Below are 17,511 nucleotides of genomic sequence, written 5' to 3'. Positions count from 1 at the left end.
AGGGGGGGCTAGGGGCAGTGGGTCCAAGCCCCGTGGGTCCCTATGGGGTGCAGAGCTGCCAGAGGGAGATGATGATGATGATGGAGTGGGCAGTGATGATGATGATGGAGTGGGCAGCAGAGGGGGAGGGATGGACACGAGTGGGGGCAACCCCCCCCCGAGAAACGGTTCCCCCTCCCCACAACCGGCACCGAGAGGGTTACGGGAGGCGGAGACGCACCGGGAGGCACCGGTACCGGCGGTGCCTGCCCGCCCCCGGCCCCGGGGAAGCCCTGCCCGCTCTCCCCCCCACCCCTTCATCCTTATCCCCCTCCCCTCTCCCCACAACCTCCAACCTTCCCTTCCCCGAGCTTTTACCATGTCCCCGCCGCCTCCGCCGCCCCGGCCCCGCGGAACCGGAGGGGGCGGCGGGGCGTAGGGAGGAGGCGGGGGCGGCCGGAGGATGCTGGAAGCGGCCGGGAGAAGCGAAACGAAGCATCGGGTTTGCGCTCCCCAAACCCTCCCCTCGCTCCTTCATCCATCCATCATCCATCCTTCCATCCATCCATCCATCCTCACGGAACGAAGCACCTCGGAAAAAAACAAACCCACCCAAGAAGAGGGGGGGAAGAGGAAGGCAGGAGGAGCCGGGGGGGGGGCCCCCCGCCGAGCCCCGAAAGCTGCTGCCCTCGAAGGAGGAGCGGGGAGGCATCGCGACATCTTTCCTGCTCCGCGGCGTCGCTCCGGTTGCACCCTGGCAGTGCGCAGGGGCTGGGGAGAGAGAGAGCCGGCGGGGAGCCGGGGGAGGCAGGTTTGGCTGGGCACCCCCCCTCCCCATCTCCCCGACACCCCTTATTTTAGAATTATTCCCCCCCTTCCTCCTCCTTGTTCCCTCCTTCGGCCACTCCTCGGGAGGCAGCGGGATTCGGGGGGGAAAGAAGAAGAGAGAAGGGGAAAGGCCTCGGGGCTCGGTGAGATGGGGATGGTGAAGCCCCGGTGAGTGTTGGGGTGCTGGGGGGGTGAAGTGGGGGACACACACACACAAAACGGGTGTTTCCGTGGGGTGGAAAAGCAGCACCATGCCCAGGAACAGGGCATTTTCGGAGCCGGAGTGTTCGGCCGAATACTCGGCCGACTACTCGGTGAGCCTGCCCTCGGACCCCGAGCACGGCGTGGGGCGGACCCACGAGGTGACGGTGAGGAGCTCGGGGCCTTGCCTCTGCCTGCCCCGTTTCATGCGCCTCACCTTCGCTCCCGAGTCCTTGGAGAACCTCTACCAGACCTACTTCCGCCGCCAACGCCACGAGACCCTCTTGGTGCTGGTGGTCTTCGCCGCCCTCTTCGACTGCTACGTCCTCCTCATGTGCGCCGTGGTCTACGCCGCCGACAAGCTGCCCCCGGTGCTGGCGGCCACGGCCGGGCTGGTGGCCCACGTGCTGCTCTTCATCCTCTGCAAGTACCGGCTGCTCCCCGAGAGGGTGACCCGGAGGTTCCTGCCCTACATCCTTTGGGTCCTCATCTTGGCCCAGGTCTTCTGCTACTTGGGGCTCAACTTCTCCCGCTCGCCCGAGGCCGGGGACACGGTGGGCTGGCAGGCTTTCTTCGTCTTCTCCTTCTTCATCACCTTGCCCCTGCGCTTGGCCCCCATCGTGCTCATCACCGCCGTCTCCTGCGGCATCCACACCTTGGTGCTCGGTGTCACCGTCGCCCAGCAGAGACAGGACACCCTGGATGAGGGCACGTTGATGAGACAGGTACGGGGCTGGCAGAAGAAGGGGGGACACGGGGGGGTCCCCCACTCGGGGTTGGTGGTGGGGATTGATGGGTAGATCATCCCCATTTGGCGTTTCCATGAGTTACTGGGGGCTCCATCCCTGTGCCCTGACCCCAAAGCTGGGGTTCATCCAGACCCTGGGAGATGATCATGATGTTTGCTGGGAGCAGGGAGGGTGGGGGTCCCCCAAAATTTACCCAGAGGTCTACCCATATGGGAAATGGGGTGTTGAGGAACACAGGAGCACCCACCTGTGGCCACAGACCCGGCCCCCCAAGCAGGGATCTGTCCCCAGGAGCCACCCTGGGCACATGGACACAGGGGCTGCTGGGGAAACTGAGGCACACAGTGGACTGCAGGCTTCCCCCCAACCCCTGACGTCCATCCATCGTCCTTGCTTGTGCCGACTTCCCTTTGAATTGCCAAAAAAATGGCTAAAAATGGCCATTTTTAGCAGAAACGTGGCAGGAACCCAGCTTCTGGGCTTGCAAACAGCCACCGGAGCTTTCCCACTCAGCCCCAGCTGGGGCGATGCCCATCACCGGGCCTCAGGCCTGCCCCACAGCCCGGGGATCCTTTGGGGTGATCTTCCACCCCAGCAAAGCTGGAGAAACAGCGTCCTCCAATCCCAAATGTGGCCCTAAGGACGGGCCACCATATTTCCACCCCAGCAAAGCTGGAGAAACAGCGTCCTCCAAGCCCGAATGTGGCCCTAAGGATGGGCCACCATCGAGGCACACGGCAAAGGAGGGGACATGGGGGTGAGGAGGGGGGAGAGCGCTCCCTGGGCCACCAAATTCTTAATATTTCCTGGGAAATACCTTTCTGGAGGAGCCAAAGGTTGTTTTTATGCCCTAAATCAATGAGTTTCATGGCATGGCCCAGTCCCTTCCCACCGATGTCCCCACCATGGATGTGGGGAGCCTTTCTGTGGCCGGGGTCGGGGGGGGAAAGAATAAGCCAGAGCAGAAAACTTGTGTGTTGGTGGCTACTGACGGCAACGGGGGAAATTTTTCTCAGGGAAAATCCCACTGGAAGCATCTGCTCCGCTCCATAAGGGTGTGGGCTCCCTGGGAGGATGCTGTGGGAATTTGGGATGCTCTGGCTCAGGTCCCGGGAGACCTCCAGCAGCTCCCGGTGTAAATAGGAAGGGAGAGGGGGGGTGTTTATTCACTTTTTGGGGAGGTTTGGGGAGTGTCGAGCCCATGGTCGCGCCGGGAGTTTGGAAAATGGAGCCCGTTCTCCAAAAAGCCCAAAGATACTGGTGTTTTTTTCGTTGTTTCTGGGATATGTGGTTTGAAGCCTTGGCGTGGGATGTGTCCTGGTGGCACACGGGGTTTTTTGGGCACGGTTTCTGGAGCGTGCCAGGGCGGTGGCATCGGTGCCCTCCTGGCCAGAGGTGAGAGAAATCCCAGTGTGGTGGCAGCATTCCCAGGTTTTGCTCCTTCTCCGGGATGCAAACGCTGCACGTGGCTGCTCCGAAGCCGAGGAAACCTCTGGCTCTGCCACAAGCCCCCCATTTGTCACCCCCGTGGGGATGTGGGGGGCGAGGGGGGACGTGGGGCCACCCAGAGCCCCGGTTGGCAGCGGGCATGCGCCGCCAGCAGCGCGTTAATCATTGCCGTGGCACGGAGAGTCCGGGGCCGGTAAAACCTTGGCAACGCCGCCTGCCTCAGCCTCTGCCTGCTGCAAAAAGAGGCAGGAACATTATGTCCAGGAATAAACATCATATGTTTTTTTATTATTATTATTATAGCCGGCGGGGGGGGGTGCTCCCGGAGGGCACGGCTATTAATAGGATGAACTGGAGGATGTTGCTTCTTGAGCGGGGTGGGAGCAAGAGGGGGGGGTGGGATTGGGGGGAGATGCCCCCTTGGCTTCTGCTCCGAGCCTGAAGGATGAATTGTGGTGGGGGGTTGTGGGGGGTCAGGGTTTGGCAGCTTTTGGGGCCAAATCTGTGCCAACCAAATCTCTGCGAAGCATCCTCAGGCTGGGTCAATGAGCCCATCCCGGTTGGGGTGGTCTCAGCGCATCCCACCCCCACCTTTCCTGCGGGATACGGGGTGGGGAAAGAGGGATGAAGCTCCCTCCGCCAGCCCTGAGGGGTCCTGCACCTCTTGATCTCACTCCCCCCCAATTACCGAGCGCAATTAATCACCGCTGACCACTCCGGGAGCAGGGTCTCCTCCTTTTCGGGGCTTTCCCTGGGATATTTGGGATGCTGGGAGGGGGTTTGCAACTCCAGGCGTGTGGGCACGCACTGGGGGGGGAGATTTTTGGGGGGCTGAGCATCCACGGCAGGATGCAGGATGCAGCTGGGGGATGCTCGGCGGGGGATGCGGTGCCAGGGGAGGGGGTCCCGGGGTTTTTTCCAGTAGCCCCAGTGTGTTGGGCTGTGCCGAGCTGCCCCCGTGGCCAGCCCAGCCCCCGGGGGAAGAGTTGCCCGTTGTTATGACAACCCGAGAGGCGGGTTAAAAATAGCCAAGTGGCTTGCTTGTTTTGGGGGTTTCTTCTCTCTGCCCACCTCCAGACGGGCTCCTCGCTCGCCGTCTGCCGCGCCGGGGGTGCGGGGGCTTCCCGGGGATCCCTCTCCTGCAGCCTGGGGCCTGGGGGCAGGGTCTCATGGCCTCTCCCCTGCTCATCGTCTTCTTCCCCCCCACCCAAAAAAAAGTAATTTTTCCTGCTGGAAAGATTTTTTTCAAGCCCAGGATGGTGCCAGGGCTCCGTATTTATTGCTGCACATGGCTTGGTTCATCTGTGCCTCAGTTTCCCCCTGTGAGGAAGGGGTTGGAAGCTCTTCCCTGTCACTGTGAGAGGAGAACATCCCAGCGCATCCCACCCCCACCTTTCCTGCGGGATACGGGGTGGGGAAAGAGGGATGAAGCTCCCTCCGCCAGCCCTGAGGGGTCCTGCACCTCTTGATCTCACTCCCCCCCAATTACCGAGCGCAATTAATCACCGCTGACCACTCCGGGAGCAGGGTCTCCTCCTTTTCGGGGCTTTCCCTGGGATATTTGGGATGCTGGGAGGGGTTTTGCCACTCCAGGCGTGTGGGCACGCACTGGGGGGGAGATTTTTGGGGGGCTGAGCATCCACAGCACGGCTGGGGGATGCTCGGCACAATTACCGAGCGCAATTAATCACCGCTGACCACTCCGGGAGCAGGGTGGGGTCCTGCACCTCTTGATCTCACTCCCCCCCAATCAGGCTCCTCGGGGCTCCCTGATGTTGGGTGGTAAGAATTCCCAGGATGGGGACACCCAGGGACCGGGGTCACATTGGGGTTCTTCTCCGAGCGAGCTGGGCTGTGGGATACTGGGACCAGGTTGGTCCCGGGGTCTCACTCCCCCCCAATTACCGAGCGCAATTAATCACCGCTGACCATGCCAGGAGCGGGGCCTCCTCCTTTTCGGGGCTTTCCCTGGGATATTTGGGATGCTGGGAGGGGGTTTGCAACGCCTTCTCTTCTCCAGACTGAAGAGCCCCAGGGCTCAGGAGAAGGATTCTGAGCACAGCAGCTCATCCCTGATGGAGATGAGCCCGGGAAAGGCTCCATCCTCTTCCCGCTGCCTCCTCCGCACTGGTGGTGACACAGCCCATGGCCCGGAGGGTGGGAGGACGTCTCTGTGTCCCCGTCACCTCTTGGGCATAGCTGGAGCCTGTTATCACATCCTCCCCGGCGCTCTTTCCCTTTCTAGACTAAACAAACTGAATTCTTTCAACTTTCCCTCATGGCTCATACTTTCCACGAAGGGCACTTTGCCACCATCTGCAAACCTGCTCCGGCCTCGCCGGGGCTGTGGGGACACACAGGGTCCTGCTGGTGGGATGGGATGGGATGGGTCCATCCCATGGGGACAGGGTCCAGCCTGGAGGATGGGGTCCACCCCATGGAGCCGTGGGATGGGACAGGGGGACAAAGCCCATCCCATGGGGACAGGGTCCAGCCCATGGGGACAGGATCCATCCCAGAGGATGGAGTCCAGCCCATGGAGCCAGGGTCCAGCCTGTGAGATGGGACAGGGGGACAAAGCCCATCCCATGGGGACAGGGTCCAGCCCATGGGGATGGGATCCATCCCAGAGGATGGGGGTCCTCTCCCATGGAGCTGGGGTCCAGCCTGTGGGATGGGACAGGGTCCAGCTCATGGGGACAAGGTCCTGCCCATGGGGACAGGGTCCAGCTCACGGGGACAAGGTCCTGCCCATGGGGACAGGATCCGTGCTGTGCTGCCTTGAAACCCCAAAGAAAACAGGGTGGGTTGTCACAGCAAGAGATACCCAGGGCCATCCATCTCTGGTGCTGCAGCCTCACACCCGTGGGTTTGGCTCTTCAGAGAGATGTAGAGGGGCATAAATGCAAGATTTTAGGGTTTGGCTGTGTTTTTATGAACTTTTTCTGCACCGAGGGGAGCAATTCCCATGGCAGGGATGGGGGGAGGGGATGGCACGTGAGGCACCGAGAGCCACTCTCCTCCAGCATCGCCTTCCCCCGGGGCTGTGCCCGGCCCTGCCACCAGCTGCCTTTTTCCAAAACATCTCTGCAAGCTTTAATGAGAGCCCATGGGGACCACGAGGATGCTCAGGGCTCCATCTCTGGCTAGATCTCTGCTGCAGAGCCATCATGACTGTCCCCAGTGTGTCCCCTCAACAGTCAACGGTGGCCATGGCTTGGTGGTTTATCCCCAGGGTGAATTTTCTGTCTTTCTCCAGCATTTGAATACTTTTTCCCAAAGAGGAACTCGTGGGGACACCACCCCTGTCCCTGGGGGGCACACACAGGTCCCGCTCACCCTCATATGTTTTTTTTTCTCTGTCCCCAAAGATCCTGTCCAACGTTGCCATCTACCTTTGTGCCATCACGGTGGGCACCATGTCCTACTACATGGCCGACCGCAAGCACCGCAAAGCCTTCCTCGAAGCGCGCCAGTCCCTGGAGGTCAAGCTCAACCTGGAGGAGCAGAGCCAGCAGCAGGTAGGAGCCTGGGGACAGCGTGGGGACAGGGCAGGGGACGGTGATGGGACATCGGTGTGGCTTTGGGACGTGGCTACGGCACCCACAGCCTGCACCCTGCCCAGCTTGGGGACAGGAGTTTGCAGTTTTGTGCCCAATGTGGGGACTCTCCATGTGACCGTCCTCTTCCAGGGCCTCCCAGCTCCTGTTATGGCCACCACCAAGCAGAGCCACACCAAAGGTCCTCGGGTACTGCCACGTGGCAGGTCCCCAGGTGCAGACACATGGCGGGTCCCCAGGCATGGCCACGTGGCAGGTCCCTGTCCCCAAGCACGGTCACATTGCAGGTCCCCAGGAGCAGCCACGTGGCAGGTCCCCATCCCTGTGCACAGCCGTGTGGCAGGTCCCAAGGGTTGGCCTTGCAGCATATGTCCCTGTCATTGGGCACAGCCACACAGCATGTCCCCGTCCCCAGACGTGGCCACCAGCAGGTCCCCATCCCCAGATATGGCCACCAGGCATGGCCACCAGTCAGTCTCCATCCCCAGACATGGCCACCAGTGGGTCCCTATCTCTGAGCATGGCCGCATGGCATGTACCCATGCCCAGGCATGGCCACCAGCAGGTCCTCATTCTTGTGCTTGGCCACACAGGAGGTCCCCGTCCCCAGACATGGCCACCAGCAGGTCCTTATCCCCAGACATGGCCACCACTGAGTCCCTATCACTGAGCACGGCCACATGGCATGTACCCATGCCCAGACATGGCCACCAGCAGGTCCTCATCCCCAGACATGGCCACGCAGCATGTCCCCAGCCCCAGGCATGGCCACCAGCAGGTCCTCATCCCCAGACATGGCCACGCAGCATGTCCCCAGCCCCAGGCATGGCCACCAGCAGGTCCCCACCAAATCCCCAGCCATCTCATGGGCTGGTCCTGCAGCAGACCATGCCAGGGAAGGGAGAGCCAACACATCCAGCTGCTCTCCACTCATCCCATGATGGGTGCCCACCACAGCAGAGCCCCACGTAGACATCTGTGCCAGCACCGTGCCGTGGTGGCCCAGCAGGAGGAGCGGTGGGAGGGGACGGGGTGTCGTGGTGGCAGCTGGCTGTGTCAAAGCCCTGTTGTCTCCAGCCACCGTCCGGTGATGAGCTGGGCTAATTTTAGCCACCTTATCTGGGGCCTCTCTCCCATCTCTTATCTAGTCGATCCGCTGCCAGCAATTTGCTCCCAATGGCAACAAGAGACACGTGGTGGGGCCAGCGCCACCGGCGTCCTCCTTGCTGCAAAACCTGGGTGGATGCTCTGATGGCTAATAAGGGGTTAGGTTTAGGTGACGGGGGCAAATCCTGGGGTGGGGGGAGATGTTTGAAGCGAGGACGCCTTTGAATCCCCAGCTCATGGGTTTTCGTGGTGGGATACAGGGAGGGACACGGGGATTCTTGTCACATGAGCTCATTTTCCTGAGGGAATTGAGCTAAAAACAGCCCGTGATGTTGCAGGAAAGGCTGCTGGCATGTGGCTGAGTGGCTCGGGGCAGGGGGTGATGTTGGCCACCAGATCCATCCCTCCTCCCTCCAGGCCATCAGTGGGGGCTGAACTGGCAGCCCCATGGGCAGAGCTAAGGTTAAAGGGAGCTGAGAGGAGCCTGGGAGCTTCTACACACCTCCCCTCCAGCAGCCCCCGGGGATGGGGACAGGGATGGGGACAGGGATGGGGACACGGTGCCGTTCCTCCAGCAACAGCCCCGTGGTGGCTGCGCATGGAAACGCCCCCGTCCCGGGGGAAAACCCACTTCATTAACCAAGTTATGACATTTAGTGCAAATCCCCACGTGCAGCCAGGAAGATCTTTCCCTTCTCCAGCTCCGGGGCTGTGGGGACAGCAATGGGTACGATGTCCCCCAGTGGGCTTGATCCTCCTGGGGGGACCTTGGTTGAGTCCTATGCCTGGATGTGGGGTACCCACCGCGCTTTTCAATCCATAAATCCTCCCTGGTGTGGTTTAACCCAGGTCCATACACCCTGCCCTGACCCACCTGTGGGGCAGGACACCCTGGGGCAGCTCGCAGGGACCTTGGGGGACACCAGTGCAGACCCCGAGGTCCCTCCCAGCACCACGTCCCAGGTTTATTTGTGCTGATAAAACCTTGGCCAGCCCAAAGCATTTTAATTCTCAAGCTCCCAGTGAGGGACTGGGCTCTGTATCACGCCTGCAGGAGGGATTTGGGGGGCACAAGCAATTTTTGCAGCTCATTAGCTGGTGTCCAATTAAGCCTGTGGGACCGTCCCTTCTTTCCATGGCTCTGGGGACAGGGAGGGAGGTGGCTGCAGTGCCCCAAAACTGCCACCCTCCCCTGGCTGGGATTTATTCCCACTTTCAAAGATCTTGATGGGAACTTGTAAAATAGGGAGGAAAATGGTAAAAGCAGTGGTTGGCATCCCTGGCAGAGGGTCACCAAGGGGGACCTGCCACCCATGGGAGCATCCCCTCCACCTGTGGGTGTGGGTTTGGAGTAGGGGTGATGGCTCCCAGCTCCCTGGGGTGCCTGGGACACCCCATTCTGACCTTCTCCTCTGTTTCACCCATGGTTTGATCCACTGGCTCCCTCCCCAAGGGTGAGCCAAAGACCTGGATGGGTCTTGGGATCTTCTGGGGACCACCAGCTCCACAGCAAGGGGCCAGGAGCTTGGGGATGCCACTTTGCCATCGTGGCCAACTCCTGTCCCTGCCTTGTCCCCCCCCCAGGAGCGGTTGATGCTCTCCATCCTGCCCAAGCACGTGGCTGACGAGATGCTGAAGGACATGAAGAAGGACCCCAGCCAGAAGGAGATGCAGCAGTTCAACACCATGTACATGTACCGCCACGAGAACGTCAGGTAGGACCGAACCTTCACCCTCTGGGATAAAACCTCCAATTTTTAAAGTGCTTTTTTTTGGGCAGAAATGTGCATTTTGCCATCCTGGCTAGAAAAGAAGTGAGAGACCAGGGTGGTTTGCAGTGAAGAGTGACAGGGGACAGCCACCAACCAGCCCTTGGCTTGGGGGCTCCTTTTTGGTCCATCCGTGGTTTACAGGGTTTTTCAGCCATGTCCCAAAAATAGCCTTTTCTCTGGCGAAAAAGGAGAGAGGGGAAGGGGACACACACACAGACGCTGGGGCTGAGCCTTTCACTGTTGCTCCCCACAGCATCCTCTTCGCAGACATCGTGGGCTTCACCCAGCTCTCCTCCTCCTGCAGTGCCCAGGAGCTGGTGAAGCTCCTCAACGAGCTCTTCACCCTCTGGGATAAAACCTCCAATTTTTTAAGTGCTTTTTTTTGGCAGAAATGTGCATTTTGCCATCCTGGCTAGAAAAGAAGGGAGAGACCAGGGTGGTTTGCAGCTAAAGTGAAGAGTGACAGGGGACAGCCACCAACCAGCCCATGGCTTGGGGGCTCCTTTTTGCTCCAGCCGTGGTTTACAGGGTTTTTCAGCCATGTCCCAAAAATAACCTTTTCTCTGGCCAAAAAGGAGAGAGGGGAAGGGGGAACACACACACATGATGGGGCTGAGCCCCTCACTGTTGCTCCCCACAGCATCCTCTTCGCAGACATCGTGGGCTTCACCCAGCTCTCCTCCTCCTGCAGTGCCCAGGAGCTGGTGAAGCTCCTCAACGAGCTCTTCGCCCGCTTTGACAAGCTGGCAGCCGTGAGTGTGTGTCCCCCCTGTCCCCCCCTGCCCCCCAACATCCCCCCTAGGCTGGCATGTAACGAGCGGGGCAGGTCTCAGCCACCTCCTCAGCTGAGAGCCGGGATCCCAGGATGGGGAGGAGGAGGTTAAAATATTATTTCTCTGAGATGTGGGAGACACCCTGCCCTGTGTGGCAAAAATAGAGCTGGGAAGAGGGAGGGGGGGGGACTGGGGAGGGGAAAGGGGGACACCCCCCCCAGCCCGGGTGCAGCCGGGCTCCCAGCCGAGCCCTGGAGGGGGGGGAAGCAGGGTGGGAATGGAAAATCCGATTATTTATGTCCCAGCTGGGAGAGGGAGGGACCTGTGCCTGGGTCAAGGTCAGGCTGGGAGAGGGATGGAGGGAGCTGGAGGGGGAGGGATGTCCCAGCTGATGGGTGGATGGGTGGGGGGGTGACACTGTGCCTCCCCCCCCCTCCATGTCCTCCTTCACCAGAAATACCACCAGCTGCGCATCAAGATCCTGGGCGACTGCTACTACTGCATCTGCGGGCTGCCCGAGTACCGGGAGGACCACGCCGTCTGCTCCATTATGATGGGGCTGGCCATGGTGGAGGCCATCTCGTAAGGGCTTTCTCCTTGGGGAGGTGGGGGGAAATTCAACCCCCCCCCCGAGAGTGGGGTGTCAGGGTGGATGTTGTGGGGGTCCTGGTGGACTCTAGGGGTCCAGCCTCTGCAAAATGTAGCAAAATATGGAGGGGTGCTAATTAATTGGGGTGGGCTGTGGGGTGCACATGGTTTGGGAGGAGGTCACAGAATCATAGACTGGTTTGGGTTGGAAGGGACCTTCAAGACCATCCATTGCCACCCCCTGCCCTGGGCAGGGACACCTCCCACCACACCAGGTTGCTCCAAGCCCCCTCCAACCTGCCCTTCAACCCCTCCAGGGATGGGGCAGCCACAGCTTCTCGGGCCAACCTGGGCCAGGCTCTCACCACCCTCCCACCAAACAAGTTCTTCCCCACAGCTCAGCTCCATCTCCCCTCTTGCAGTGTCCAACCCTTCCCCCTCCTCCTAGGGCTCCCCTCCCTCAGCCAGAGTCCCTCCCCAGCTTTCCTGGAGCCCCCCTTCTTTAGGGACTGGAAGGGGCTCCAAGGTCTCCCTGGAGCCTTCTCTTCTCCATGCTTATGCCCCCCAACTCTCTCAGCCCCCCCTCCCAGCAGAGGGGCTCCAGCCCTCCCAGCATCTCCACCCCATCCAACAGCTCCATGTCTCTCCTGTGCTGAGAAACATCCCAGGTCAGGTTGGAAGGAGCTTTGAGCAACCTGCTGTCGTTGAAGATCTCCCTGCCTGTGCCAGGGGTTTGGACTAGGTGGCCTCTAAAGGTCCTTTCCCACCCAAACCATTCTAAGATTTGATGACTCTGTATCATCCTTGTCTTCCCACCCCCAGCTACGTGCGGGAGAAGACCAAGACGGCGGTGGACATGCGTGTGGGGGTGCACAGTGGGACGGTGCTGGGGGGCGTGCTGGGCCAGAAGCGCTGGCAGTACGACGTGTGGTCCACCGACGTCACCGTGGCCAACAAGATGGAGGCTGGGGGCATCCCCGGGTGAGCATCTCCCAGGGAGGGGGTAGGGAATGGGGGACAAGGGTGTCCTGCACCCGAGGGTGACGTTGGCGCCTGGTGCTGGCAGGCGGGTGCACATCTCGCAGAGCACCATGGACTGCCTGAAGGGCGAGTTCGAGGTGGAGCCGGGTGAAGGTGGCACACGCTGCGAGTACCTGAAGGAGAAGGGCATCGTCACCTACCTCGTCGTGGTCCCCAAGCAGCCCCTGCGCAACGGCATCAACGGGGTGGTGAGTGGTGGCAGCGGCGCCGGGGTGGTGGGGACACCCCACTGTCACTCACCACCTTCCTTCCACCTTGCAGAAGCTGTCCCTGACCTCATCCCATGGTGGTTCCCCACCCTTGGTCAACACCAAGGAGCGCAACGGCAGCCTCAGCTTGGCCTGCACCAGCCCCGAGGAGCCCGAGGAGACTGATGCCAGGGTGAGGGGCATCCTGGAGAACGGGGAGGAGGATGGAGAGGTACAGCCCGTGCAAAGCATCTCACCAGCATTGTGAGGGGCACTGCTGATGGCCACACCGTGGTGGTTGAACACCCGGCGTGGTCTCGCTGACGCCTGTCTGTGCCGGTGCAGGCGGTGAACCCCTCCTTCCCCAACCCTCGGCGGCGGTTGCGGCTGCGGGACTTGGCCGAGCGGGTGATCGACGCCTCCCAGAATGAGCAGGAGCTCAACAAGCTGCTCAACGAAGCCTTGCTGGAGCGCGAGTCTATCCAGGCGTGAGTCACCTCAGCCGGTGGCCCATCCCGGCACGGCTCGGTAGCTCCCCAGTGTCACCGAGCACTGATGGGCATTGTCTCCGGCAGGTTGAAGGGGAAGAGCACCTTCCGGCTCTCCATGCGCTTCATTGACCCCGAAATGGAGACACGCTACTCGGTGGAGAAGGAGAAGCAGAGCGGGGCCGCCTTCAGCTGCTCCTGCGTTGTCCTCTTCTTCACCGCCTTGGTGGAGGTCTTCATCGACCCCTGGTATGGCTGTGAGGTGGTGGGGATGTGGCCCCAAGCCACATTCAGCTCCACCAGGCTTCAAACACATCTCCTCTTGTCCTTTTTGACAGGTTGGTGGCCAACTACGTGACCTTTGTGGTGGGGGAGATCCTGCTGCTCATCCTCACTGTCTGCTCGTTGGCTGCCATTTTCCCCCGGGTGAGACGGGATGGGCTCACCACTCATGGTGATGAGACTCTGTGATGATGTCCCATCACTGTGTCCTGCCTGGGTGAACCCCTCCCCACCTTCCTCTCCCCACAGGTCTTCCCCAAAAAGCTCGTGGCCTTCTCCACCTGGATCGACAGGACGCGCTGGGCACGGAACACCTGGGCCATGGCCGCCATCATCATCGTCATCATGGCTGACATCGTGGACATGGTGAGCCACCGTACCGGGTGCCAGCAGGGCTGAGCCTGCACCAACCTCCATCCAGGCAACCCATAATTGTGCACAGCCCCGTGCACAGCCGATCATTAAAGCAATTAGCAAGGCTGGACTGTTGGCAAGGGGGGGGATGGTGGAATTTAGGTCATGTGTCCTTCTGCTCTGCAAAGCACCCTGTCCCTTTGAGTGTCCATGCAGCCCATGGTGAGGTGCACCCCATCCCCATGTCCCCATCCTCACCCTGCCCTCGTGCCCCCAGCTCAGCTGCCGGCAGGACCACGGTGGGATGGGCAACGTGACAGTGGGGCCACCATGGCCGGGTGGCTGCGCAGAGCAGCCCAAGTACTACAGCTACATCGCCCTGCTGGCCTTGGTGGCCACCATCATGCTGGTGCAGGTCAGCCACATGGTCAAGCTGACTCTCATGGTGCTGATCACCGGGGCCACCGGCGCTGTCAACATCTATGCCTGGGATCACATCTTCGACCAGTACGACCGCCGCCGTGGCCAGCAAAGCACGTAAGGGGTGGCAAGGGGGTGGGCACGGGGCTGGGGGGCACGGCCGTGCCCACCACCCACCCACACCTCGCTGCCTCTGCCGGCAGGTCCTCGCTGGTCCCCTCCAAGTACTCCATGACGGCCATGATCTTCATCGTGATGCTCAGCTTCTACTACTTCTCTCGCCATGTAAGTGACTTGCACCCCCCCGACCCCAGGAAGGTCCCCTCTCCTCTGCATCGTCACCCTCAGCCCCTGCCCTTATTTCTTGCAAACTCCAAGGCAGCAGGATTCGTCCCCAGCTGTGAACAGCATCTCCAGCTCTTCTCCAAGAAAGCCCACCCAAGGAAGCCCTTTCTTTCCAGGACCACATCAGTGCAGAGAACATCTCCCTCTTGACCCCATGGTTAGGGATGGGCAGCAACGTGGTGACCCCAAGGCCCACGCCTGCCCTGTGAGAGTCCATTTTGCACCTCAGAGCAGGTCTCACATCCCCAGTCAGGACTTCACCTTGTCCCAGAGCCTTCTTCCAGGCTGTGTCCAAGCCCAGACTGGCCCCACAGCGGCCAGGTTGCCCCCAGCACTGGAAGGGATGCACTGGCGAGTGGGAACTGGGAGTGAAGCCATCTCCTCCCATTCACAGGTGGAGAAGCTGGCCAGGACCCTCTTCCTCTGGAAGATTGATGTCCATGACCAGAAGGAGAGGGTCTACGAGATGCGACGCTGGAATGAGGCCCTTGTCACCAACATGCTGCCTGAGCACGTGGCCCGGCACTTCCTGGGCTCCAAGAAGCGGGATGAGGTGAGTGGCACCCAGGAGGGGGGATTTACCTCGCTTTTTGGCGGGGGGGAGGGAGCCCTCTGGATCCAAAGGCTTTGCTGAAAGCTCTGGCTGAGCATCTTTGGTTGGATGAAGACAATATATTGGCCATGAAGGGTGACGTTGCAGGGCACCCTCATTTTTTTCATGAGTGCCAAGTGAAGATGGCTTCACGGGGTGGGGTTTGGGGCTGCCAGAGGTGCTGGTGTCATGGGTGAACGTGTCCCTGGCTCATGGCCACCATCCCATGAAGGGTGACGTTGCAGGGCACCCTCATTTTTTTCATGAGTGCCAAGTGAAGATGGCTTCACGGGGTGGGGTTTGGGGCTGCCAGAGGTGCTGGTGTCATGGGTGAACATGTCCCTGGCTCTGTCCCTCCCCCAGGAGCTGTACAGCCAGTCCTACGATGAGATCGGTGTCATGTTTGCCTCCCTCCCCAACTTTGCCGACTTCTACACGGAGGAGAGCATCAACAACGGGGGCATCGAGTGCCTGCGGTTCCTCAACGAGATCATCTCTGACTTCGACGCGGTGAGTTGGGATGGAACTGGCCACGGGGATGTCATGGGGCTTTACCAGGCCTTCCCTTCCTGCCCCATCTTGGGGCAGAAGGACCTACTGTGGCCCTGGGGTGCCTGAAGGTCTTGTCTCCATGGCCCAGCTCCTGGATGAACCCCAGTTCCGGTGCATCACCAAAATCAAAACCATTGGCAGCACCTACATGGCCGCTTCTGGGGTGACCCCCGATGCCAACACCAACGGCTACAGTGCCAAGGTGAGCAGTCCTCGTGGTGGGGTGACAGTGGGCAAAGGATGGGCAGACTTGACCCACGCTGTCCTTGCAGAAGGAGACCCTCTCGGATAAGGAGCGTTGGCAGCACTTGGCCGACCTGGCCGACTTTGCCTTAGCCATGAAGGTGACGTTGATGAACATCAACTACCAGTCCTTCAACAACTTCATGCTCCGCATAGGCAAGTCCGGGAGCGTGGGGCAGGGTCTGTCGGTGTCCCCTGTCCCTCTTTCCCACCAGTGGTGGGACACTGGGCAGCAGCTGTAACCAGTGAGGGCTAGGGAGGACACCTCATTGCCCCAACCCGTCCCCTGGGACACCCACTCCTGCAGACCAGGATGTCCCATCTGTGTCACCAGGCACGGAGGTGACATCTACTCCCTGTCTTGCGCAGGCATGAACAAGGGGGCCGTGCTGGCGGGCGTCATCGGTGCCCGCAAACCACACTATGACATCTGGGGCAACACGGTGAACGTGGCCAGCAGGATGGAGTCCACCGGCGTCATGGGGAACATACAGGTGGGGTGAGGAAGAGGAGGGACAAATTGGGAACCCATGGGTTGGGTGGGACAGCAGCCTGGGCTTTGGGTGGGAGGGGCGACAGCGGTGCTGGGAGCACATGGAAGGATCAGGGTTGGTTGAGGGTCTCCTCCGAGCTGAGAGTAGGACAAGGTGGGGCTCAAAGGACACCCCAGGACTGAGGTGGGTGGTGGGTCGACCTGTTGTCTGAGTGGCTGGTGGGTAGACCTGTTGTCTGAGTGGCACACGGGGGTCCCTGCTCCCCATGTCACGTGCCACACAAGGATCCCCAAGCCTCCCACCATGTCTCCCCCTTGTTCCTGCAGGTGGTGGAGGAGACCCACCTCATCCTGAAGGAGTACGGCTTCCGCTTCGTGCGCCGGGGAGCCATCTACGTCAAGGGCAAAGGGGAGCTGCTCACCTTCTTCCTCAAGGGCCGGGAGAAACAGGGCTCCTTCGTCAATGGCTCCTCCGTCACCCTGCCCCATCAGGTGGTGGACAGCTCGTGAGGGTCCTGCACCCGCGCCCACCTGCCACCACAGCCACTGCCTCCAGGTGCCGGGGGACACCCAAGGATGTCCATCCCACCACCGTCCAGATCCGCAACCAAACTCAAGAAACCAACCCCTTCACACGATCTTTTCCGAGCCCCCGCTGGAGGTTTCTGGTTGATGGGTTCTCCCTCACTCCACGGCAGGAGGGAGACACGAGGGGCCACCTCAGCGGGTTCCTCTGGCCGTTGGAGGAACGGGGACAACACACTTGCCTTTCACTGGGCGTCCCAGGTTTCACCGGGCAAGGAGGAGGGGACAACGGGACATGGAAGTAGCATCACAGGGCCACGGCACCGCTGGGCAGGAGGAGATCCAAACTCAGGGCTGGAGGAGAAGACACCACATCTCTCCTGCATGCCAGGAGCGGTGGCTACACCCTGGCACTGACCAGGGTTCCCCACCACGTCCGTTAACTCATCTTCGTCACAAACTCCCCCATCGTTTGGAGATCAGGGAGACGGAGAGGAAGAAGGAAAAGGACCCGATATTGTGTATTTCAGATATATAAATATATATAATATAAAGAGTACAGATTGACATTTATATTTTTAACTGGGCCCATTCCCTCCCCTCGGCCGGACGCTGTCACTCGATGGAGGAGAGGACCCTGGAGGGGACAGGGGGGTGTTAGACCCGGCGCTGCCAGGACCAGGGGGGAGAAGGTTTGGCACCCACAGAGTGTAATTACGCCGCTAGTTTCTTCTTGAATAGAAGCAGTTGGATTTCAAAGCCTGATTCTGCGCCTGCTTTGTTCTGGGGGTTGGGAGAGGGGGATGGGGAGAGGGTTTGACCCCCCTTCCTGAGGGTTTTGGAGGGGACAAGCCTGGAATGTGATGGGTCTTAAGGAATCATAGAGTTATTTTGACCCCCCTTCCTGAGGGTTTTGGAGGGTGATGGGTCTTAAGGAATCATAGAGTCGGTTTGGTTGGAAAAGACCTTTCAGCTCATGGAG

General features: G+C 60.5%; 1 protein-coding gene across 1 annotated transcript; it reads left to right on the top strand.

Annotated features, from left to right (window-relative positions):
- The first annotated feature begins 943 nt into the window (after nucleotides 1-943).
- On the top strand, nucleotides 944-17,285 carry ADCY3 (adenylate cyclase 3). Its single transcript, XM_014937939.1, is given in 20 exon segments — nucleotides 944-1,733; nucleotides 6,578-6,727; nucleotides 9,458-9,588; nucleotides 10,286-10,397; nucleotides 10,873-11,000; nucleotides 11,829-11,987; nucleotides 12,073-12,235; nucleotides 12,309-12,467; nucleotides 12,581-12,723; nucleotides 12,811-12,972; nucleotides 13,062-13,149; nucleotides 13,255-13,371; nucleotides 13,637-13,880; nucleotides 13,883-14,064; nucleotides 14,519-14,677; nucleotides 15,080-15,226; nucleotides 15,357-15,470; nucleotides 15,541-15,667; nucleotides 15,881-16,005; nucleotides 16,332-17,285. Coding segments are annotated over 20 exon segments (3,468 nt in total). The 5' UTR covers nucleotides 944-1,058; the 3' UTR covers nucleotides 16,515-17,285.
- Nucleotides 17,286-17,511: the final 226 nt, after the last annotated feature.

This window comes from Calidris pugnax, unplaced genomic scaffold (assembly GCF_001431845.1).
Source record: "Calidris pugnax isolate Ruff unplaced genomic scaffold, ASM143184v1 scaffold84, whole genome shotgun sequence".
NCBI classification, from domain to species: domain Eukaryota; kingdom Metazoa; phylum Chordata; class Aves; order Charadriiformes; family Scolopacidae; genus Calidris; species Calidris pugnax.
Note: the sequence above shows the minus strand (reverse complement) of the source record. Positions and strands in the feature narration are given on the sequence as shown.